The 25742-nt window shown below is 43.7% G+C and overlaps 1 protein-coding gene across 1 annotated transcript in view; it reads right to left on the bottom strand.

Moving 5' to 3' along the window:
* Positions 1 to 5947: 5947 nt before the first annotated feature.
* Positions 5948 to 25742, bottom strand: part of LOC139613562 (oxysterol-binding protein-related protein 10-like) — a 34196-nt gene continuing 14401 nt past the window's right edge. Inside the window, exons 7-12 of the mRNA XM_071470322.1 lie at positions 14813 to 14980; positions 13070 to 13562; positions 9324 to 9510; positions 8128 to 8310; positions 6886 to 7039; positions 5948 to 6074 (exon numbers count right to left, since the gene is read on the bottom strand). Coding sequence (XP_071326423.1) covers positions 6030 to 6074; positions 6886 to 7039; positions 8128 to 8310; positions 9324 to 9510; positions 13070 to 13562; positions 14813 to 14980 — 1230 coding nt within the window. The 3' untranslated portion in view covers positions 5948 to 6029. The remainder of the gene's footprint in view (positions 6075 to 6885; positions 7040 to 8127; positions 8311 to 9323; positions 9511 to 13069; positions 13563 to 14812; positions 14981 to 25742) is intronic.

Here is a 25742-nt window from a genome sequence, read left to right as displayed (position 1 = left end):
GGCTGACCGAAAAGGTGCCTCACTAGAAATAACAACATATAACCTGATATATATATATATATATATATATATATAGAGAGAGAGAGAGAGTCAGGTGCCCCCCCATATATATATATATATGGGGGGGCACCTGACTCTAATGCAGTCTGACACAGTCTGACACAACAGTCCTTCAGCTATGTTAGAGAGGTGTTGGTTCAACTGTGTAGATGTAGTCTGTGGTGTTGCTGAACTAATCTGCATTATAATGTTCCTATTATTTTGTCCACCCCATTCAAATCTGTGAGTGTAGACTAAATAACAGACACATCTGTATCTGTATGTATAATGTGACAAAGTTCAACAGCAGCTCAGACTACGTCCTTGTGAAACAGCTTCATCACAGACTGTTAAATTATGATTAAATAAAATAATTGATTACTATTGTAACCTTCATGAAGGAGGATTTACTGCAGGACTGTTGTATCTTTTAGACTTTTAGCTGGTGTTCCTAAAAAACTGACCTCCCATCTTCCTATCCTCATCCTGCTGACCCTGGATCAGGATCAGATTGTTAGCAATAATGATGACAAGTATTTAACTTCAGCAACAGACAAACACGTTATTTTCATTACTAAAGGTGAGTGAATGACCTTCATCACAGTGTTCCTCTGCTGTCCCAGATGATTTATAAATGAGTCATTGTTTGGTCACTCATTAAGCAGCTGCCTCCTGTCAGTGTTTAAAAAGTTATTTTTAATTTACTCTGTGTACAAAGTCCTGATGAGACAGGTCAGTCTCAGATTGTGATGGTGCTATTTCATTTTGCTCAGCAGGTGGCAGCAGGTACACAGTGATGTTTCCTCACACAGGCTGTATCCTGTTCTGTGTCTGTGTCCTCAGAGGTGACGGTGCCACACTGTCATGCTGTCTTCACCATCTTTTACATACCTGACACTAGTCACACTGTCCTGTCAGAGCCCCGTCTTCAGATCAGATCTTACACTTGTTCAGTTCAGTGATGAAAAGTAAATAAATACATTTATTCAAATACAATTTGGAGGCAGATGAACTTTACACTTTGGGATAGAAATATAATCTCCTCTGTTTTAGTATTTTATTATTTTATCTTTTATCTTTGTTTTCCTTTCAATTCTCTATATTTCATTTCTGGTTTTAGTCCCTCCAATACATCAGAATCAGAATCAGAATCAGAATCAGAATCAGTTTTATTGCCAAGTATGTTTTCACATACAAGGAATTTTTTCTGGTGATTGGTGCAATTGATCAGCAACAGTGGGGCTCTCCAGCCTTGTTGATGAGGCTAATAGCAGATGGGAAGAAGCTATTTTTGTGGCGAGAGGTTTTGGTCCTGAAGGACCGCAGCCTCCTGCCAGAGGGGAGTGTCTCAAAGAGTTTGTGTCCAGGGTGGGAGGAGTCAGCTACAATCTTCCCTGCACGCCTCAGAGTCCTTGAGGCGTACAGGTCCTGGAGGGACGGAAGATTGCAGCCAATCACCTTCTCAGCAGAGTGGATGATACGCTGCAGTCTGTTATTGTCCCTCTCCGTGGCAGCAGCGTACCAGATGGTGATGGAGGAGGTGAGGATGGACTCAATGATGGAGGTGTAGAAGTTCACCATCATAGTCCTTGGCAGGTTGAACTTCTTCAATTGCCTCAGGAAATACATCCTCTGCTGAGCTTTTTTGATGAGGGAGCTGATGTTTAGCTCCCATTTGAGATCCTGTGTGATGGTGGTTCCCAAGAAGCGGAAATGCTCCACGGTAGCCACGGGGGAGTCACACAGGGTGATGGGGGTGGGTGGGGCTGGGCTCTTCCTGAAGTCCACTATCATTTCCACTGTCTTCAGAGCGTTTAGCTCTAGGTTGTTCTGCCTGCACCAGGTCACCAGACGGTCAGTCTCCCACCTGTAGGCAGACTCATCGCCATCAGAGATGAGTCCAATGAGAGTGGTGTCGTCTGCAAACTTCAGGAGCTTGACAGACTGATGGCTGGAGGTGCAGGTGTTGGTGTACAGGGAGAAGAGCAGAGGAGAAAGAACGCAGCCTTGCGGGGATCCAGTGCTGATGGTCTGGGAGTCAGACACGTGCTTTCCTAGCTTCACGTGCTGCCTCCTGTCAGACAGGAAGTCGGTGATCCACCTGCAGGTGGAGTCAGGCACTCTCAGCTGGGAGAGCTTGTCCTGCAGCAGAGCCGGGATGATGGTGTTGAAGGCAGAGCTGAAGTCCACAAACAGGATCCTGGCATAGGTCCCTGAGGAGTCCAGGTGCTGGAGGATGAAGTGGAGAGCCATGTTGACGGCGTCGTCTACAGACCTGTTGGCTCTGTAGGCGAACTGCAGGGGGTCCAGGAGTGGGTCAGTGATGGATTTGAGATGGAACAGGATAAGGCGCTCAAATGATTTCATGACCACAGAGGTCAGGGCAATGGGTCTGTAGTCATTTAGTCCTGTGGGCCTTGGTTTTATAGGCCTTTGGTTTTTTACATCTCATCTCTTACAGTATTTTATCTTTTATCTTAATTTTTTTTACCCTGTCTTTAAAGAGGACCTATTATTCTTCTCTGAGTTTCCGATCTCTTATAGTTTGTTTAACTTTTTGTTCATGTAAATGTTCTACAGGCTCAGAGTTTCCACCAAAGACAGAAACTCTGTCAGGGCAAAACCCAGTTTTCTCATTTGTATGAAACGCCTGGTTGGGGGTCCAGACCTTACCTCCTGGACCTATTGACGTCAACATGTTTCTTGGTGCTGCCAACCTGCAAGCTGGACACCCCCCTGCAAGTCATCAGGTCACCAGTGATCCAATCACGTTAATAAGAAGCAGCATAGCAAAGATATAAATGATTCAATGTTTGTCAGTATTAACATGCTACACATCGTTAGCTCATACAGATTACCTACAATTTAACCTCTGAGTTCATTTCTCAGTTACTATGAGCACTCAAGTCTCATTCATTCAGATTCAGCAGCATCATGAACCAGCAGGACGGTGAAGGTGTTGACTGCCGACTCTGGTACTGACTGTCTGTCTGTTCCTCCATTGTTTATATTCTTTCAGTCCAGAAGAGTCCACAGATAAAATATAATCAAATGGTTTTCATTGAAGTCCAGGTTATGAATATTTCATGTGAAGTCTGTTGCAGACTGTCCAGCTACTTGATTTGCAGTAACTCTCTCGTCATTTCTGCTTCTTCCCTCCCTCTGAAAGTTGCTACGGTTGTTTCCTGCTCCACTCCAGCCTGTAGAGTTCAGTAGTAGATGTACAGAAGAAGAAAAATAATGCCTTTTGGAACATTGAAACCTGTTAATCTGTTTTAGCAGACACCAAGAAGAAAATGATGAACACTATAAATGACCATGATAGGTCCTCGTTTCCTCATTACTAATTTATGAGATTCATTATAGCATTTACTCAGCTCCTGTTATTATTGTACTATTTGTATTGGGTTTTTAAAAAAAAATTTCTAACAGTGTATAACAGTATTTCAGTGGCTTGTGGTGATTTGTGATGATACAAAGTGGCAAAGCAGAGCTGAACAACCACTGTATCTGTAGATAGTTATAGCTGGTCAGCAGTTAAAGATCCCTGGATTATCCTCAATGTGAAAACATACAGTAAAGGAGGTGCTCCTCTCTCTGTGTGTGAGCACCAGTCTGTCAACAGGACACTGTAACACCCACGACAATGACAGAAACTATAGATACAACAGCTGCGGTCAAACCTGCAGAGACAAACCCTGCTGCCACCACAAGAGAGGGCAGTTACTGGGTCTGAGAGGTACGGAGACGTATCACCTCCACTTCAGTATCATTCTTATTGATTATTGATTAAATTTAGCTTTAACTGGTCAAACACAGTTTGTCCACTGGTCAGTAACAATAATATGACTATATAATGCTAAAAAAGTTAAAGGATGTGATCAGTTCTTTCACCTCTCTCTGTGTTATAATGCCCCCCACCTTCATCACCACGTGGTAAGATAACTAAGAACCAAATGATCCAACAGGTTTGATAAGAGATATTTATTTTACACAAATACAGAGCTTCTAACTCCCAGTCCCAGACCCCCCCCCCCCCCCCCCCCTTCCCCGGGCACTACTGTCTACAGTCGAGTGTTGCATAGGTTTGTTGGGTATATGGTCTGATGGAGCACAAGGTGTTTGGCTGTGTCTGGTCTAAACTACATGATGACACTGCAACACCTCCCTCTTGAAAACTTCCCAGTGAATATGAACTAAAGTAGAAAAAGCAGGCACAGAGACAGAGTCTGACTCCAGTGTGACCCTGACTGATGGATTCTTTAAAATGACTTCAGTAATAAGATTTCTTCTAGCACAGACTGAGAACAGAGAATCTCAGTCGACCAAATCAAACCTGAAACACAAAGATGGAGCTGTGTCCAGAATATAAATTTAAATATGAATGGACATAAATTTGTTTAATCACTTATCTATGACTAAAGGAATTAATGTAACAGGCTGAATGAACAGGGAGACCTGAAGTCTAGTGCTGCTACTGCTAGCAAAGCTAACACTGTTTCTGTTAGCAGTGAAACTGGGAGGATCATTATATCAGATAATGATTGGAATAGACTGATAATGATTGGAACCATGTTTGAATTAAAAGCTCCAATAAATACAGTAAATACAATTAAATAGACAGAGTTTCCCACTTACAGTTAATGATGATGGTAAAAATGATGGTAACTATGATGTTAAAGGTGATGGCAACCAAGATGGTAGCCATGATGGTAACTATGATGGTAGTCATGATGGTAACAATGATTGTACCCATGATGGTAACTGTGATGGTGGCCATGATGGTAACAATGATGGTAACTGTGATGGTAGCCATGATGGTAACTATGATGGTGGCCATGATGGTAACAATGATGGTAACTGTGATGGTAGCCATGATGGTAACTAAGATGGTAACTGTGATGGTAGCTATGATGGTAACTGTGATGGTAACAGTGATGGTAACTGTGATTGTAACTGTGATGGTGGCCATGATGGTAAAAATGATGGTAACTGTGATGGTAACAATGATGGTAACTGTGATGGTAACTGTGATGGTAACTATGATGGTAGCCATGATGGTAACAATGATGGTAACTGTGATGGTAGCCGTGATGGTAGCCATGATGGTGGCCATGATGGTGGCCATGATGGTAGCTATGATGGTAACTGTGATGGTAACTGTGATGGTAGCCATGATAGTAGCCATGATGGTAACTGTGATGGCAATAGTGATGATAATAGTGATGATTATAGTGATGGTAAGCAATCCCAGGAGAACTACTCACTGTGTGTTCTGTGGAGACAGATGGTTCTGCCATTTTAAATATCATTACAATACAATACAGTGCTGTCAGCAGAGAAACATGAAGTCACCTCAGACATTTCAGAGGCACATGTCTGATAATCTGGACACATACAAACCAACAGTGATGTGAGTGACCTGACCCTTTAAAGCTGAAACCAGTTTCAAACTTCAGCTGTTTTACTGAGCCCAGCTGAACCTGTTCTCCAGACACGGTTCATCACATGAGAGTGACCTGAACATGATGGATGTCTGTGCTCTGAGTGTGACACTCAACATGTTGACTATGAGAATCAGCTGTTCACACACTGACTGATCTATACCAGAGATGATCACATCACCTGTGAGTGTTCACAATGTTGTGGCTCATTGTATCTATTGTACAGTGAATTGTGCAGATCTGTTGTAAAACTTGTGCAAACAACTGAAGAGTGAGAAAGGCAGTCTCTGTTTACACCGTCCCACCGTGTGTGTGAATACTGTGATCTACTGTAATCTCAAAGACATCTGTCCACTGCTCAACAAACAGCTCTCTGATTGGACAGAACTGTTAGTGTGTCTATTTTCCACTGGAAGTCTTGTGCACCTCTTCTTCTGATACAGACAGTCTCTCTCTCTCACTCTCTCCCCTCATGTCTCTCAGCCATGTCTCTCCTGATCATCCCACTGTTGTCTGCGAGTGGACAGCTGCTTCCAGGGCTCCTGGTCATTGAGCTTTCCACAGAGGGTTGTGGTACACCCAGCCTTCACCCTACTCACACACACACACACACACACACACACACACACACACACACAGAATATAAGTCATACATGATCTGCATCATCTCAAAGCAAGAAATTTCACAGCTGAGAGAGATCCAAATATTTTGGTTCATCAGTTTATTCTGTGAGATATCAGAGTAACACAACATGTTTCATATTTTGACCAACAGGCCGAGTTCAGGTGTCCCCCAACTTCACACTCCTGATGAGTGTCCTCCTGTGGGAGGAGTCCAGTCCTGGTTGACCTTAATAGACCCTCTACTCTGCAGACTTTTTTCATGGGACAACAGAGTGTTAAATGGAGATGTTATGTTAGTCGTGCTCTTACAAACTGTTACTGACTTGTAGAAGAGCTCAGAGCTAAATCAAACTACAGGTTGAAGTTTAGTGGTGGTGACGGAGAAGTCATGTGACTGTGGTGTAGTTAGTTTATAGCCTAACATGAGCTTTTTACTGCTGCTGATTGTATTTAGGCTTCAAACGTCATAAAGTGGTGTCATTAGAGAAGATTATCCTGCTGAACAAAACCTGTCAGGATCAGAAACTGTTGCTGATTTTCTGTAATTATCCAAAAGACAATGGAGAAATCCTATTGGCTGTTTGTGGAGGGAACCGTGGTGATGATGACTTCAGGGCTGGCCTACAGAAAAACATATCATCCCTGCAGCTCTGTAGAGATGAGAAGCCTCAAAGACATTAACGTCTTGTAGTCAATACTGAACTGAAGCACAGTCTGATCTAAATCTGTTACTGTCACTGAGGCCGTGATGTCACTGGGTTGTGCTCCTCCTCCTCACCTCTTTGATGAAATATCTGGGTTTCCAGGGGACTCTTGCGGCTGCTCTCTGTTTGCCTTCGCTGCGCTGCCTCTCCTCCAGACAGTGTTTGTGCTCTGTGGCTGCGTCCATGTTCCCTGACTTCAGAGATGCTGTAACATGCTGCCACAGACGCCTGGACACAGGAAACACACAACGACAACAACGACTGTCATTATCACACCTGGGTCGCAGCATCATTACATCATCACCCAGTGACAGTTTGACTTTTATGTGAACACCTCTCACATCACACATTCAGGACGATGTATTTGGAGCAGTCGTGTTATTGTTGGATGGATTCAGATCAGCACAGATCATCTGATCTGTATGACGTCACTATGAGGTCATCAGGATTATTATAGGCAACAGCTGTTTTCACTGGTTTAATAACTTGTGATCTGTTGGGTTTGTCCTTTTAAAACCTTTAATAGCTGCTGGTTTATTTATTATTAATTAGTTGTTTCCATGTTCATCCATCTACAGTCTTAACCAAGCACACAGGTGTTTAAACATTCACACAGATATGTACTCATAAAGAAAAAACTGCAGAGGATCTGCAGTCAGACATAAGAGGTTTGTTTTAATGTGGATTTCATTTTTTTCTTTTCTTACATGAAGGATGCGAAGAACTGACTGATGGTCTGGACTGTGTGAGTTCAGAATCAGATTAATCCAAGAAAACATGTAAGACAAGGATCGTCCACACCCTGCATCTCCTGCTCAATCTCCTGCTCCACCTCCTGCTCCACCTCCTGCTCCATCATCTACCCTGGCTCAGCCTCCTGAACTCTCACCCCTCCAAGTCTTCAATAAACCTGGATCTCAGGAACCTCAGAGTCTCTGTCTCTGGTTTTGGGTCCTAAAACTGACCTGAAACAGGCACATTTGTGGTGCTGTGTGTTCACATTGTATCACTGTCACTGGTTCAGTGTATTGTTCATGGAAACAGATTCCACACACACAGGGCTCTGTTACACCAGCAAAACAGCCAGTTCACACCTGCCCTGTGCAGTTCATGCCACAGATCAACATCATTAACACAGAGGAACATGTTCTCTGTCAGGCTGATTAACAGTGGCACAGCTGATCAGCTGGAACTGCTGTTACTGAGATGCTTCAGTCTGTGAATGTGTTTCATTCTGTCCCAGGCTCCGCCCACACTAACACCTTTCAGTTTTAAACTCCTCTCTTCTTGTTTGTGACTGACTTTAACGCACTCACTGTGACTCGTACGGGCCCTGCTTCTCCAGGGGCCGGATCTTCTTCTTGACGACTGGCAGCTTGGACGTGTCGATCACCTTGTTGTCTCCGTTGTTGTAGGTGAACTCCAGGACGCCGTTCCACTCCCCCTGGGCCTTACACACAATGCTTCCTGTGTGGTTGTGCTTCACCTCTGCTGTTACTCTGAGAGAGACCAACAACACACATGTCAGGACCGAACAACAGTCCACCTGTAGCTCCTCCTCCTCCTCACAGAGCATCAGCAGACAAACAGCTGTTACACTGTGAACTACTGTGTTGATCAACCACCAACCACAGTGTGTCTCCCTCTGTTCAGATTGTGTTTGTGTTTTCTGAACTGAGGACAATGCAGACACTCATACTTTACTTCATATATAGTTACTGGTTACTACTTACTAGTTAACAGTTACTACTACGGTAAATTGAAAGGTTGTTGTTATGTGATGTGGGGTTGTGTGAGGTAGTCATGCAGAGTCAGTGTGTTACCTGCAATAGATTCAGATCAGGTAGGAGAGACAGCAGGTACAGACACAGTTACAGACAGATGAGCTGATGTGTGGTCAGCAGGAAAAATGTGTTTTGGGCACTTAGACACAATACTACTGTATTCCTAGCACAAGTGCACCTATAGCGCTAACTGTATTACACTGCAGCAGGAAGTCAGCTGACTGAATCAGAAAGAGCTAAACTTCACGGGAAGACAAAGCTCTGAAAATATCCTAAATGAAGTGAACATTTAAACACATATTAGATTTTCAGTGGGCGACTTTTAAATGCGTCAAAAAGATGTTTTTTCTGCTGACCCTGAACACATCAGCTCATCTTTAAGCTTTTGTGCTGTGTTCCTGCTGCCTCTCCTTCCTGATCTGAATCTACTGCAGGTAACACACTGACTGTACATGACCACCTCACACAACCCCCACGTCACATGACCACACCTATCACTTTAATCAAGGACCTGAATGTGTCATCCACACAGGGCAAACACAGGCGAAATGCAGTTTCTCCTTATGCACTTCCTTTGTGTGTCCTGCTGAGGGTGGAGGATTAGGGTTGGAGGGGCAGCAGCGGCTCTGTTTAGGCTGAAGTGGTGCAGCAGTGTGAGGATGGTGTGTGTCACGACTGGTCCAGGAGACTGGATCCAGCAGACCCAGACTCTGGCTCCCTCTGCCTACCTGTGCACTTTTCCTCCGTAGAAGGGTTTGGTGTGGAAGGTGACGGTGGCAGAGTACCCACTCTTGGCACAGTTGATGGTGACTTTTCCCCCAAGTTCCACCCAGGGCACCGTCAGGATGGAGCGGGCATAGGCACAGGGCAGTGTGAACACATACTCCTCATCGTGGTCCAGCAAGTACAGCACACCTGAGAAAAGCCGGACAGATGAGTGTGAGTACAGAGACATCAGTATGTTGAGTAAATGTTCTCAGTTACTTTCACCACTGGCTGCGGAAAATCTGCTTCAGATGTCGCACAGGTTTCAGGACAAACCGACAACAGGAGCACTCCTCATCGACAACAGTAATGGTCTGGACTGGGTTTCCTTCCTGACTCCTACTGGCAGTACAGATCGTCATCATCAGGAGAGCTCACTCTCTGAGGTGATCTGAGGAGTTCAACATCAGTGGAGCTGGACCTCTACAGATACATCATGATTTAGATCTCATTGGTTTTGTCCTTCCTGAGCTCCCATCCAGCCCGCTCCCTCCTCCCTCCCTGCTGCTTATATAACAAACAGCTGTGCTGTGCCCAGGTCTAACACATGCACATCTGTTTCACACACACACACACACACACACACACACACACACACACACACACACACACACACACACACACACATTCACTGACATGTACATAAATTGATCCGTTCCTCAGCAGTTCTATTGTTTGCAAATGTGTTCACTTGTGTACACATGTGCATGCATGTAAGGATTTGTCGGTGCCTGTGTGAAACATAGACTCACATGCTGTAGTCAGTCTCTCCTGCTACACAGGAAGCTGACACACATCAATCCAGGTTAATTTAAACACAAGGTTTTCACATTAAGGGATCTGGGTAGTTTTCATACCACTGGGCACGAGGTCATTGTCTGTGCCTGTAGAGAGCTACAGATAATGTGACTCTCTTTAAAGGTCCATATAGTCTAGAGGTAGATGTACATGTGTTTTTGATTCTAAAGCAGGTCTAGGTTCTATATTAATACTGTGAAAGTATCAAAGCCTCAGTCCACAGAGAAATGCACACAGCCTGTATTCAGAAACTGAGCCTTAAAACCAGCCGCCAGGACTTCTGGAACTTTGTGATGTCACAACAAAACAGTCACCGCTCTCAGCCACGCCCCAAGCCACACCCACCTGGACCCACCATCCAACCTTGCAGGATTTGGTTTCTCTGAGTGTTTACCTGAAATCTGCTATATTTTTATTGGATTACTCAGAAAAGTCAGCCAATCAGAGGAGAGGTTCAGATCCTCTCTTCTGATTGGCTGACTGACCTGTTGTTACTCGAGCTCCAGAGAGAAGCCTGAGAGAGGAGATGTAAAACTACACTGAGATAAAATACAGGAGAAGTTAAAATATGGACCTTTAAATATTTAATTTGTTTCTTGAGGAAAATTAAAATTCCCAGCATGCACTCAGCCGACCATCAACAATGTTAGACGTTGATATTTGGTTGAATGTAGGTTGTGACTACAGTTTAGTGTCAGGACATCGTCTAATGTCTGTGGCATTTTAATCTAACATGTGAAGAACAAAGACTTTCAGTTTAAAGTAAGTTAACTTAATTCTCACCTCAACTTTAATTCTTGTACAAACTTGCTCTTAACTGTTTTATTGTTTTTTGTATGATAATGATTAGTATACCTCTGTGTTGTTGTTAAATACAGGTTCAGAGCAGCAGCTCGACAATGACAGCAAAGCTCAGATCCCATCAGTGGTGACAGACAGATGGACAAACACTACAATGCAGATGTGGTGGACGACCTACGCGTATATTTCCTGTGGACCGGGGATAATGACTGCTTGGTGCATCTCACTGTTCACGTATATTTGAGTAATTTCTCACCAAACAAACACTTTTCTTGTTACTCATTTCACTGACAAACAGTAATCTGCCTGAGTCAAAGGGACAGATCACTGATGTGCTGAAAACCTGATGCTAGCCTCCAGCAATCAGCTAACAAGCTTAACTCTATGGACAGAATTAACATCTGCAGAGTCTCCTCGTCGCTTAGTTCATCATACTACAGTTAAAAAGCTCATCTGATGCAGTCAGGAGCAGACTGTTCAATACTGTACGTCTCTGTCAGTGGTGAGGAGGCTAATGAACGATTGATGCTGGCCTCATTGCAGCCAGCCTTCACTGGCCCATGGCTGCACCTACCACACGACACCACACACACACACACACACACACACACACACACACACACACACACACACACACACACACACACGTGTAGGTAGTGAACAGCTGCAGACTGTCATACAATGATATTTGCACCAGTTAGCAGTGAGTCCCTGAGGCAAAGACATGTGCAGCAGCGCCATGTGTGAATGTTTAGTGTCTATTTTAACAAAAATGTTTCCTTTAGCCAATCAGATTTCATATTTTAAAGTTAGATGTTGTCCACACAACAAAGCAACACTCTATATTACAAATATACAAGTCATGCTCTGTATGAGGCATAATTTTGATATCTGTCCTCTTACTGAAGTATTTACCAATAAACTGATCAATACATGGAAAATCCACAATATTTAATCACAAAATTAACTTCATTAGGAAATAAATTATATTTGGAGCATTAAAAGGAGTCATTACAGAAGGTCTCACACAGGAAGAAGCTGTTGTTCACTGAGGGATTTCAAAACTTCATTCTGCTTTAATGTTGCAGGTTTGGTTGAAAAAGGAAATCCATCATATCAGATGTCACACGATTGTGTAATGAGGTTAATGAGTCGGGTTCATAGGAAACCAATGAAGCATTAATGAGTCAGTCTGACCTGATTGGGTCAGAATAATTATCTCGTTCTCGACAAACTGACAAAGAGGAAGGGACTGATTCTGTGAAGCTACAGATTATCTGGTGGAAATGGGTCAGTTTGAAGCAGCTCAGAGGATCATTGCACAGTGACGCTGGTGAAGGACCTGAATCTGAGGGTCTGGCCCCTGAAACCACAGGACCACAGCAACACCCTGCATTAGTGCTGGTGGACTGACTGAAGATCAGATGGAATCAGGAAGATGGAATCTCAGGGGCAACCTGATAGCCAAGTGGTTAGGGTGCAGGTGAGTCCCTCATTCAATATATTTTAAGGTCCTTTTCCTTTTTCATAAAGCTGTTAATGGTTTGGGACCAGCTCACACTGCAGATCCTCTGTTTATTAATCCGTCAGCAGCTCTTTTAAATACATACAATTTTACGCACAAGGAAATGGGCAGTGCAGCTTTTTTTTTTTTAGCTATGCTCCTACTGTGGAGCAGCCACCCTGCAAACAGATACAAGAGATGGAGGCTCTGTGAAAATTTTTAAACCACAGCTGAAAACCTATTAATATAACTGGCTTTTAATTCATTCTCTCATATTTTACTTTTTCTACTGCTTTGTTTTTATTTTCATTTACATATTTCATCATCTACTGTCTTTCTGTTGTCTAATTTCATTGTCCGTCTATTCAGCATTATTTTATTGAACTATTTCATTTTTTATTGTAGAGCACTTTGAGCTACATCTCTTGTATGAAAGGTGCTCTATAAATAAAGTTTATCATTATTATTATTATTATTATTATTATTATTATCAAAAAACAGGAAAAACAAAATTTCTTTTCACATTAAAGTATGGACATGAGAGGACTTTACTCTGCTGTGACAGTCTGAATCCTCAGGTGTAGAACAGGTCACGTGATCTCTTACCTTCCCCGACCATGGAGACCCCAACAGACATGCCCATGAACTTGCTCTTGGTCCAGACGTGAGTGTTGACACACATCCTCTTCTCCTTACACTCACAGTAGAAGCCTGATACAGGTGGGTGGTGGGACACCTGCTCTGCCACGAAGCGAACACAATAGCAATCAGAGTTTCTGCCGCCGCCCCCCCTCTGTGTGGGCGTGGGTGCGGAGCTGGGACCAGAGCAGTTGGTATTCCTGAGAGGTCGAACACGGTCCCGGGGCACGTACCAGGAGCAGTGGAAGTTCTCGCCCAGGATGGGGTTGTAGGGCTTCTTGGCCACAGCACCCTTCCGGCCCTCGTGGAAGGCAGTCAGGTAGTACTCCACAAAGCGAATGATGCGCTCCTCTGGCGTGCAGCCGGAGGTGATGGACAGGAACATGTCGGGGTGAGCCATGAAGTTGGCGTACATCTCTAGTAGGGAGCGCTTCTCCAGGATGAAGGTAGGGAGCACCACCTGGCACAGACAGAAAGTTTCAACAGGTACACATGAGGTCAAGAAAAAAAGACAACATTTTTCTACTGTTATTATAACAGCTTCCCTTTCAAGATTTGTCTTTAAGTATTGTTGGTGTATGAAGAACAAATAAAAATGAACAGAGGTGCTTTTGGTTTCAACATGAAGATGATGGCTGAAGACTGGGAGGAACCAAAGGAACCTGATTCACAATGTGACTTGTGGGATCAAAGTGGCCTCAAAGTCCAGAACCATCTACATGGACAGTGTGACACAAGGGACACGTTCACCAAGACTCAAATCAGATACTTCATCATTATCTTCATCATCACTGTCTCCATCATCATCATCTTCAGTCTCAGACTCCCCCCCTGTGTAACAGGTTCCTGTATGATGTGGTTTCACTGACAGAGCTGGATCACAAGGAAGCTCTCAGGCCTCCATAATCTGCCTCCACCCCCCCCCCCCCCCCCCCCCCCCCCCCCCCTTGTGGTCTTAGGCATTTGAGCGGCCCCTTCTGTCTCTCAGCACGTGATCCTGTGATCCAGAGCACTGGTCCATCAGTAATCAGCCTGAGCTCCCTGGTCTGAACACTCACTACAGTCACATGAGCAGGACACACTGAGGGGAGGGGAGGTGGGGGGAGGGGGGTGTGGTGAATGAAGTCAAAACACAACACACAACATACACTTTGTATTATTTTATGGTGTCCATCTTCTAGCTCCTCTGTCAGCCCTTGGTATTTCTGGAGCTTCTCGTGTTCCTTCTTCTTGGTGTTGCTGTCCCTTTGGATCACTACATCTATCACCACTGGCTTCTTCTGTAGTTTGTCGACCAACATGATGTCTGGTTGGTTAGCCATCACCAGTTTGTCAGTCTGGATCTGGGAGTCCCACAGGATCTTAGCTTGGTCATTCTCAACCACCTTAGGAGGTGCCTTCCATTTTGACCTTGGGACTTCCAGTCTTTATTCAGTGCAGATGTGGGTGCGTGTGTGTGTGTGTACATTTTTTCCCTTTATTAGTTTCTGTTTGTCTTTGTGCTGTATTCACTAGCTTGTTGTGCAGTGGAGGACCAGTGATGGTGGTCTGGGTGCAGGATCAGTCTCAGCTGGTCTCACTGACTGTCTCACAGACATTGAATCACAGTGGACGCCTCCTGTCAGGAAGCTTGGACGTGGGTTTCCTAGTTAAAGGTTCCTTTTCACTTGTTACTTCAAATGTAAATAATGAAGGCAGAACCAGTCTCACCCGCGTCAGGTCCATGCCCATTTTGAGCTGGGACAGGAGGTGGATGATGATGCTTCGCTGGTCATCCAGGACTCCCAGGTCCTCCTCCTCATTGTCCTCTGTGTCTGTGGTCTCGTCATTGGGGTCTAGGGAGTCTGGACTGGTGGTCTGGCCCTGGTGCTGTCCCTGCTGGTTGAGACACAGACAAATTTGTTAGAGGAAATGATTTTATTATCTCGATTTGACAAAAATCAGTTTACAGAAATAACATCTGTGTTGATGGCTGAAGTCTACACCAGACACAGTATATCAGAGCTGCTGTGACACCGGAGCACAGACAGATGTAGACAGATGTAGACAGATGTAATCACAGTTTATATAACATGTGATTCCACTTTCTTCATCTACCACAGTTTTATATTTATGTATCTGTGTGGATCATTGGCTCAAGAGTGGCCTCTGTTAGAGGTGGGAGATAAATGTCACCCGCAGCTTTAAAACATCACCAGTTCATTAGAGACCGAGGTGAGCGCAGCTCTGTGTGCAACTATTGTGTATTAATGTTTGTATGTACATTATGAAGCTGTTTGTGATTTATAGAAATGTTCATAAGTAGAGTTCAGAGCTGGTCACTGGACTTTTTCATAGCTGAAATGTTCAAGTAAAGACATATCACATTTTGTAAGCTAGCTCGTTACCATCTGTGGCTAACTGGTGTTTGGTAGTGTCTGTGTGAGAGTCACCTGACTCACCTGTACACCATCTGTTCCTGTTCACACAGTAAACAATACGACATGCCTGAGGAAATAAGGCCAGCTGAATCTGTGACCTGTTTGAAATTACTTCTCAAAACTCATTCCTATAGACTGACTTTATGTGACATCGTCTTTTTATTTTGTTTTAAGTTTTTTTTATTTTTGTTAATTTGCTTTTTATCTTATTTTTTTTTACTGTGTTTGCATGTGTGTGTGTATGTGTGTGTGCAGTTTTGCTCCCTCCTTCTTTACATTTTAATATATTGTTTGCCTTCCCTCTGTCTTTTTTACTTTTAATTGTCTGTTAAAGCACTTTGTAAACACTGTTTTTAAAAGTGCTATACAAATACACTTATTATTATTATTATTATTATTATTGATATAAAGATAAGCCAGCCTCCTGCTCCACCTTCTCCACATGATGCAGAGTGGAGGTGACACTTCAGTGACGTTAAACATCAGTGTGATCCAGTATGTATTCAGACAGAACAGGAAGTACAGCAACACCAGAACAAAGTCCAACACAACAAACTCATCTTGTGTTTTTAAGGTTCACACTGTGAGGTCAAAGGTCAATGGACACTACCTCCACATCCTCTTTGGGCTGTGACTGTTTTTCATGGTGTTGGTGAAGCCTCTCAGTTCCAGTCAAGGTCAATTTTTATTCAGCAGTAAATAATGATACCTGAGGCAGAGTGTGGTTTCTGTCCTCTCCTCTTTTAATGTGACAGTCAGTACACACAGTACGCACAGTACGCACAGTACACACAATACACACAATTGGTCTGCACAGAGCACCGACCTGGACTCCAGAGGTCAGATCCATAAACCTGTGTTTAGATTCATGACTAAAACTGTGTGAACACACAAAACCAGAAACATGCAGGCGCATCGTCTTCATCAGAACTGTGAGGAGTCAGAGGACGAGCACAGGGAGAGGCGCACAAAGAGAGATCATTTACCCACCTCACACAATACCTGTCCAGCTGTCCACCTGTCCACCTGCCCACCTGCCCATCTGTCCACTTTCCCATTAGTCCACCTGTCCACCAGTCCACCTGTGCTCCTGTCCACCTCCACCTCTCCTCTGCCTGACATCCTGCAGGTGTTCACTACATCAGTAATAATATTAGAGTCAACAATCCTTTCAGCACTGTGTTAGCAGAACATGAGATGTTTTTTGTCCCAGGTATCTTCAAACTCTGATGGCTGAGAGATGAGAATGAGGAGGAGGGAGCTGGTGAGGAGCTTCAGACAGAGGAGCAGCTTCTGTGTCCACTACATCATTCAGCCATGATGAGATGGTCGTTATTCATTAGAGACAGAGTCGGGGGGGGGGGGCACATCAAGCACATCTGAGGAGGCTTTCAGTTCAGAAGGTTTGATGCTCCCCCAGACAGTAGCAGACTGTCTGATTAGAGGTTTGAGAAGCTGCTGTCAGATATGATCAATAATATCAATAACGATCAATAATCATTATCTCACTTCTGAACATCAGGACCTTGTTTAATATGTCGGGGCTGAAATAACAAACAGGAAGCTACAGTATCATCCTGAATCTGCAGTGTGTACACACACATTTTCTTTTGTGTCCTGCTCCAGAAAGTTTACTTCAACTTATAAATGCCTGGTGTGTTTCCACCTTCTGCCGACATATTCACACACACATACACACACACACACACATATAGTCTCACACAGACTCAAAGTATAATCCTACCGACTTTGGATAAACAGCTGTCATTCATCCACTATCTGGTGCAGCACTGTATCAGGACATGGTGAACTAATACATATGATAACACACATACACACACACACACACACACACACAGTAGTGATGTCACACTCACATTGCTGGGCTGCCGTTCAACCACTGCTGACTTGCTGGTCCTGCTGGGTTTCATGTCCACCGTCCAGAGAGAGACGGACAGGGAGACGAGGGGGCAGACCCCGGCTGACGTCCCAGCACCGACGCTACCACAGCAGGTAAGAGACGGAGGAGAGGCCGAGAGACATCAACGATGAGGAGGAGAAAGTGAGATGAAGAGGAGGACAGAGTCGAGCTGTGCCTGCTGCACTTTTGATGGGCAGATTAGAGCGATGCTGACGCTCCTCTCTGTCCCACCGGCCTCCCTCTTTACAGAAGCCCTGCCCCCCGTACATCCACACAGCTACATCTGAATCTGTCCCACTCTAATGCCTCCTCTCCTCCTGCCCTCCCTCCCTCACTCTGCTCCATCCCTCACTACATTCCTCCTCACTCATTTGCCCTCTGTCTGTCGTCCCATCCCCCTCCTCTTTCTATACCTCCGTCCTCCTCCCTCTCTCATGGTACAGTGTGAGGGACTGTGGAGGCCTCTGTGGACTGAGCTGCAGCTGCTGCCTGTGTCCTCACTGTCAACTCTGCAGCGCTGCACAACACACATTGATCTTAAATGACAGATCAGCTTCTGTCATTTACAACAACAAACACACAAACAGAAAACTTCACTGTGAACTGATGCTGTTGGTTTATTACAACTTGGGCCGCACTTTTAGTTCATATCTTCTTATTTCACATTAATAAAATGAAAAACAGCAACACAACAGGCTGCATCATCATCTGTATCTGAGACGTTTATAATATAATGTTAATCTTCAATTAACCACTTAGAGAGCTGTGTTTTATAAGAAATGAAAATAAAACGGCACCAGTCAGACAGACAGAGGAGGACTCCTGTTTGTTTTACAGCAAACCAACAGCTCTGTGATTCCTCTGTCAAGTTATTGATCAGTGTGATGTGTCAACACTCAACAACGCCAGCGCTGCACTCTTCACATCAGATTTACAGAGACGTGACTCTGCTTCAAACTGAAAATCACACAACTTATGAGCCAGTGCTCGTGATTTCCTCCTCTACAGTGACGCAAACAGACACTCAAACTGTTTGTACAGAACAGCAGAGAAGAATCATAGTTCACACAGCTGTGGCTGTTTATCCCACTATAGTTTAAGTATTTAATTTAGTGAGCTCACAAAGCAATGAATGAATTGATTGTAGTTGTGTTGGAGTGTTGCCTCAGTCTGAGCCTCTGAATGTATTGAATATTTCCCAGTATTTGGTGTTCCTCACCGAATTTACATAACAATTCCTGTATCATGATATATACTATTACCATGATACAAAACTACACACACCTGCCACAGGCTGATGTGTGTGAAGACATTTTTACATCTGTAATAATAACATGAAAGATCTCTAAAGTTGTGTTTTTGCATTGTTGCTTCTCAGCAAAGCTCATCCATGCCCCATTCCCTCTCTCTCTTTCTGTCTCTCTCTCTCTCTCTCACACACACACACAAACACACACAGGAGGATGTGTTGTGTACGTTGTGTTTCTGCAGGTCCGTGTTGTGTTGGACTGAATCTGTGTGTATTTGTTTGTCCTTTTGGTGAAAAGTGTGTTTTCTCTTGGTTTGAATAAATCTGAACCATTTAGCAGAGATGAGGTGTTCTGACACAGATCATGAGGTCACATGATGACGCATTTACCTGTCACCTACACACACACACACACAGCTGAGTGTGGAGCCGTGAGCAGTGAGGAAACCAAAGACAGATAAGAGACTTCAGCTCCTTATTAATCTCATGATAATCCTCCTCTCATCAGATGATTCAGGTTGAACTATTAACTCTCTGTTCATCGTCACGGCAACCAGCAGTCTGTAATATAAACAGGCTAAAAACTATTATAAGAATTGTGTGTATGTTAAGTTAAGATATTTTTCCAGCACCTCATCATCATCTTCTCAATGAATTTGTGTGTAACAGTCAGTGGTGTGTGTGTGTGTGTGTGTGTGTGTGTGTGTGTGTGTGCGTGCGTGCGTGTGTGTATGTGTGTACTTGTACTTGCTACATAGTAAGAACCAAAAAAAGTATTTTACTAACAGAGTGAGGACATTTTGGGAAAGTGAGGACATTTTGGCCGGTCCTCACTTTTTGAGACACCTTCAAATCACATTTTGAGGGTTAAGACTTGGTTTTAGAGTTATGGTTAGAATTAGGTTTAGGTTAAGGTTAGGGTCAGGGTTAGGCACTCAGTTGTGATGGTTAAGGTTAGGGTAAGGGGCTAGGGAATGCATTATGTCAATGAGTGTCCTCACAAAGATAGAAGTACAAGTATGTGTGTGTGTGTGTGTGTGTGTGTGTGTGTGTGTGTGTGTGTGTGTGTGTGTGTTGGTTGAAGCTTTGATGTTTTAACACTGACAAGTATGGCATGTGTCATTATCACAAATGTACAGTATTCAGTTCCCTGTAACAAAGATCATCATCTGAACAGTAATGACTGAGTAACAACTGAACAGTCTGATCCAATAAATAACATTGGTTTCAGTTGGAACTTTAGCACTTTGTAGTACTTACAACTAGTGTGTTGTATGTACCTGGGATGACTGTACTGTGTGAGTTAGTCCGTGTATACACACAGTAAACACACACTGACACAGTGAAGAGTAAAACATCTTTGAGAGGTTAAAAAGGTCTATCATTCGTGAACAGCTACTGTTAGCGTAGCTGCTGTCAGCGTAGCTGCTGCAACCAGGTAACCTACCAGCTCCATGTTTAACACAGACTCACCTGTGTGTCGGTGGAGTTTATGTCACTTCTTGTGTTTTACACATTGTTACTGCACCAGGCAGATTTTTAAATAATAATGTGGTGTTATCAGACACTCTGAAACACACGTTTGTCCATGTATTCATTTAAATAAAGCTGAGTCAAACAGATATTTATAAATGATTGATAGTAAAATTTTAAGTTAAGATAAGGTTTATAGTCAAGTAGGTTTTCACATGCAAGGAATTTTTTCTGGTGTTTCGTGCAAAACAATAACATAGGAAGAAGGAAAAGAGTAGAAACAAGAGTGAGAACAAGACACTTGAAGATAAATAGGGGAATACAATTTTAATAAAATTAAAGGTAAAATTAAAAGTGAAATATTTACAACAAAGATGTGGAATATTTACAATAAAGATGTGAGGAATGTAATACAAAATATAAAAAATATACAGTTGCAATCAAATATTCCCTCACCTCAAGACATTATAGGGATGTGGATGAAAGATAATGACAATAAATGACAAAAAACCTCATTAAACAACAAAAAATATTTATTGATACATATTTGAGTTATTTTGACAACAGAAGTTGACTTAACTTTGCAGTTCAAATGAAAAATGTAACTCTAATTAACACATGTGCAGTGTTATTCAGCCCCCAGCTTCAGTACTTTGTGGAGCATCCTTTAGCTTTTATAACTTCTAACAAACGTTTTCGGTAAGTGCTGACAAGCTTCTTACACATGTCGACTGGAATCTTTGCCCATTCTTCCGTGCAAAAGCCTCGAGCTCAGTGATGTTTGATGGCTTCCGTGCTGCAACTGCCTTTTTTAAATCCCAAAGATTTTCAATCGGATTTAAATCTGGTGACTGAGAAGGCCATTCCAGGACGTTCCATAATCTTTTTCTCAACCGAGCTTTGGAGGTGTGCTTGGGATCATTGTCTTGCTGGAAAGTCCAATGATCACCAAGGTTTAATTTGTCAATAGAAGGCATCCTGTTCCTCTTTAAAATGGCCTTGTACTTCTGGGAATCCATGATGCCAGGTACACGATCAAGATTGCCAGGTCCTGCCGCAGAAAAATAGCCTGACATCATCAATGACCTACCTCCATGCTTGACCGTGGGGATGGTATTCTTCTGGTCTAGCCTTTCGCATGCCAGACATACCGCTGGTCCATATGTCAAAACAGTTCCAGTTTGGTTTCATCAGTCCATAGAACTGTCTCCCAAAACTCTGTAGTCTTGTGGTCAAGAGCAGAGTGCGTCTTGGAGTCCGGCCATGAAGTCCTTGTTTATTCAGTGCATGTCTTCCTGTAGGTGCCTACCTCATGCATTTTCTGTGTTGATTTTATGTATCACTCAACTCATAAAGGAGTCATCCAAAGCAGAATCTTGAATTGATTTTAAGAATTGATAAATCCTTAAAATCTTTAGTGGGTTGATTATTTCTGATTGCAACTGTATGAATATATACAATATGAATATTTACACTGTACAAAATAATGGGAATATACAATAATTCTGGGGGGGAACGGGGGGATCAGTGACAGAGGGGCTCTCTAGCACAAGATCATCTGATGGCTGGAGGTGCAGGTGTTGGTGTACAGGGAGAAGAGCAGAGGAGAAAGAACGCAGCCTTGCGGGGATCCAGTGCTGATGGTCTGGGAGTCAGACACATGCTTTCCTAGCTTCACGTGCTGCCTCCTGTCAGACAGGAAGTCGGTGATCCACCTGCAGGTGGAGTCAGGCACGCTCAGCTGGGAGAGCTTGTCCTGCAGCAGAGCCGGGATGATGGTGTTGAAGGCAGAGCTGAAGTCCACAAACAGGATCCTGGCATAGGTCCCTGAGGAGTCCAGGTGCTGGAGGATGAAGTGGAGAGCCATGTTGACGGCGTCATCTACAGACCTGTTGGCTCTGTAGGCGAACTGCAGGGGGTCCAGGAGTGGGTCAGTGATAGTTTTGAGGTGGGACAACACAAGGCTCTCAAGTGACTTCATTACCACAGAGATCAGGGCGAGGGGTCTGTAGTCATCAAGTCCAATGTACCTTGTTTTCTGGGGACAGGGATGATGGTGGAGGATTTGAAGCAGGTTGGAACATGGCATGTCTCCATCGAGGTGTTAAAGATGTTTGTGAACACCGGAGACAGCTGATCAGCACAGTGCTCCGGTCCGGCTGCTTTGCAGGGGTTCTGCTTCTTAAAAAGCCTGTTGACGTCTCTCTCCAGGATAGAAAGAGCCGTTCCCTTGGTAGGGGAGAAGGGGGATTCTGATGTGGCCAGTTGTGCCAGGGCCCCTGCTGAGGTGGGGGAGGAGAAGCTGGTGGTGTAAAGATGGTGGCTGGACTCACAGGGGTTGGTGTCAGGACTGTCCCATTGTCTTCCAAAGCGGCAGTAGAACTCATTCAGTTAGTCGGCCAGGCGTGAGTCGTTAATGGAGTGGGGGGGTTTAAGTTTGTAGTTGGTGATCTGTCTGAGCCCCTTCCAGACAAAAGCAGAGTTGTTGGCTGAGAACTGGAGTTGAAGTTTCTCAGAGTACAGTCGTTTAGTTTCTCTCACTGCCTTGGTAACCTGGACTCTCTAAACCTGTCCCTGTCCCCACTCCTGAATGCTTCTTCCTTTTGCCTCCTGAGCTGACTGAGCTAAGCTGTGAACCAGAGTTTGTCATTGTTATAACTCACCCTGGTGTGTGATGGGATACAGCAGTCCTCACAGAAGCTGATGTAGGATGTCACAGCCTCTGTGAACTCATCCAGACTGTTGGTAGCAGTCCTGAAAACATCCCAGTCAGTGCAGTCCAAACATGCCCAGAGATGCCCCTGCACTGCTTCGATGTCCTCACAACAGGTTTACACATGATAGGCGGCTTGATTGTGGTGTAACAGTGATCCAGAGTGTTCCCCTCCCTGGTCGGGCAGTGCTGCAGGATCACTGTCACATTGTTGCACCAGCCACTGTTAGCACAAAAACAGATACCTCCACCTTTCGTTTTGCTGGAGAGTTCTGTGTCGCGACCCGCTCTGAAGAGATGGAAGAGTCCAGGATCGATCCGTACAGCCATGTCTCCATGAAGCATTGAATGGAAGAGGTCTCTGTTCTTCTGCACCAGTAGCTGAAGTTCATCCAGTTTGTTGGGCAGTGAACGCACGTTGAAGAGAAATATACCTGGGAGCCGTGTGCGAAGACTGCGCCGGCAGAGAGGCACAAGTGCAATGGCACATTTTCCACTCCTCTGGTGCTTCACTGCATGAGCAAAAGTCATGGCACCTTTGGCCAGAATGTCCAATAATTCCACAGGTGAGGCAAGAAAGGTGGGAAATAAATCCACTGGAGTTGTTGCCCTGATGTTAATGATCTGTTCCCTGGTGAAAGAGTTCCGGGAACCAAGGCAGAAAACTGAATTAACAAACAAAATAAGGCAAAAGAGCACCAACACACCCATTATTATTTGAGGGAGTGGCCCCCAGTTACAGTGAGGTACAGCTGAGCCCAATTATACTAAGATGTCGACAGCGGAGCAGCTCACTCTGAGCTTTAAAACCAGTCTTCAGAAACCTGTGGGTGACATCACAGAGGCTATGTCCAGTCTGTGGTTTTAATGGTCCAATAATCTAATTGAGAAAATCACTTGTATGAAGGAGCAGAGGTTCAGTGTGTTGTCTCTCATCATCAGGTCCTGGAAGTGTTCACACCGCAAACTACAGCTTCATGAAGTCAACAATGAAGACATTAATGTGACAGAGTCTCCTCTAACCGTCACACTCCACTGCCCCCAGACACACACATCTGCAGCAGCAGAGTCTTCATGTCAGGACAGATGTTGGTGGAGTTTTGATAAAAGTTCCTTCATTTAAATAAAGATAACACTGAGGTTGTTATTATTGGGAATAAAGAAGGAAGTTTACAACTCAGTGCTTAGAGTCTTGAGCATGAAAGACTTCAAGCCATGGTAAACATCTGAGTGTAGTCATGGTGGGGGTCTTAGTTTCAGTGACCACAGCTGAAACTAAATCTGCACTCTGTCATCTCAAAAGCGAAGCTAGGGTCAGAGACCTTGTGTCTAACCAAGACCAAGAGAAACTTATTCATCTCTTTATATGCTCCAGAGTCAACTATCACAACACTCTCCTCTCTGGTTCACTCACTAAGACCCTGAGACAGTTCAGATGCTGCTGCTGCGGTTCTGACTAAGACTAAGAACAGAGAGCACATTACTGCAGTTCTCAGGTCTTTACACTGACTTCAGTCAGACACAATTAAATTCAAAGTTTTACTTATTGTTTACAAGTCACTAAATGGTCTGGGCTCTAAATATATCTCTAAATGTTTGATGAATATGAGGCTAACGGGTCTTTAAGATCTGGAGTTAAAACTAAACAGGGTGAAATTCAGCCACTGTGCTGCCCACTGCTGGAACCAGCTCCCAGAGGACCAGATCCAGTCTGCCCAAACTGTAACTGGTTTTACAAAGAAGATAAAAACTGCTCCGTTCTTAATCTTGCACTTTAATTTGCTAAAACCTGTGTTATAATCTGTTTTATATTGTTTTCTTATTATGCTTATTACCTCTATTTTTATGCTTCTTTTATTTTCTGTGAAGCACACTGGATGATCTCTGTGTACGATACTGTGCTATACAAATACATTTGCCTTGTCTTGCCTCATCTTCCACCTCTCCTCCAGTGGATGGACGACTAATACTTCAGTCATCAGATAAATAAATAAATTAAGTCACTGTTAAAATCATAGTAAACAGTAACTCTGATTTAAATGACCTGAGTTTTACACAGGCCACTTCATGTGATCATTTAATCTTGTTGTGTGGCGCCCTCTGATGCTGAAAAAAATAGTGCAGGAGAGATTAGAGGAGAGGGATGGACACCCACACACATACTTGTACCTCTATCTTTGTGAGGACACTCATTGACATAATGCATTCCCTAGCCCCTTACCCTAACCTTAACCTAAACCTAATTCTAACCATAACTCTAAAACCAAGTCTTAACCCTCAAAATGTGATTTGAAGGTGTCTCAAAAAGTGAGGACCGGCCAAAATGTCCTCACTTTCCCAAAATGTCCTCACTCTGTTAGTAAAATACTTTTTTTGGTTCTTACTATGTAGCATGTACAAGTACACACACACAAACACACACACACACACACACACCTTACAGATGTAATAAACCCTGTGAGCTCAGGGTCTTTGTCCTGTTGGACCTACAGCCCAGTCTGAGGTTCTGGGCCAGGGACCAGTTTCACACAGACAGGCTCAGACTTCAGATTCATCTGCTGCACAGAGCTGACTAGTTCACGAATTCTGGGTAAATTAAGACTTTGTCAGAGTAAAAAACATGACAGGAGAACTGCACTGATCTACAAACACATTATCAGATACAGACATTAAAACAGGTGGACCACAGGATCATGAATTTTTAATACATTTGAAAAAAAAATGTCTAAAATTCTGTGTTCACTCTGTTGTTATGGAGCAGTGAGTGAAAACTGTCAAGGGAAATGACTTTAAATGATTTTATCATAAAACTGCAACATGACACATGAAACAGTGAAACAGTGGTCTGATACTTTCTGAATGAC

This window comes from Trachinotus anak, unplaced genomic scaffold (assembly GCF_046630095.1).
Source record: "Trachinotus anak isolate AG129_WGS33_773 ecotype Australia unplaced genomic scaffold, CSIRO_AGI_Tana_v1 ptg000032l, whole genome shotgun sequence".
NCBI classification, from domain to species: Eukaryota; Metazoa; Chordata; class Actinopteri; order Carangiformes; family Carangidae; genus Trachinotus; species Trachinotus anak.
Note: the sequence above shows the minus strand (reverse complement) of the source record. Positions and strands in the feature narration are given on the sequence as shown.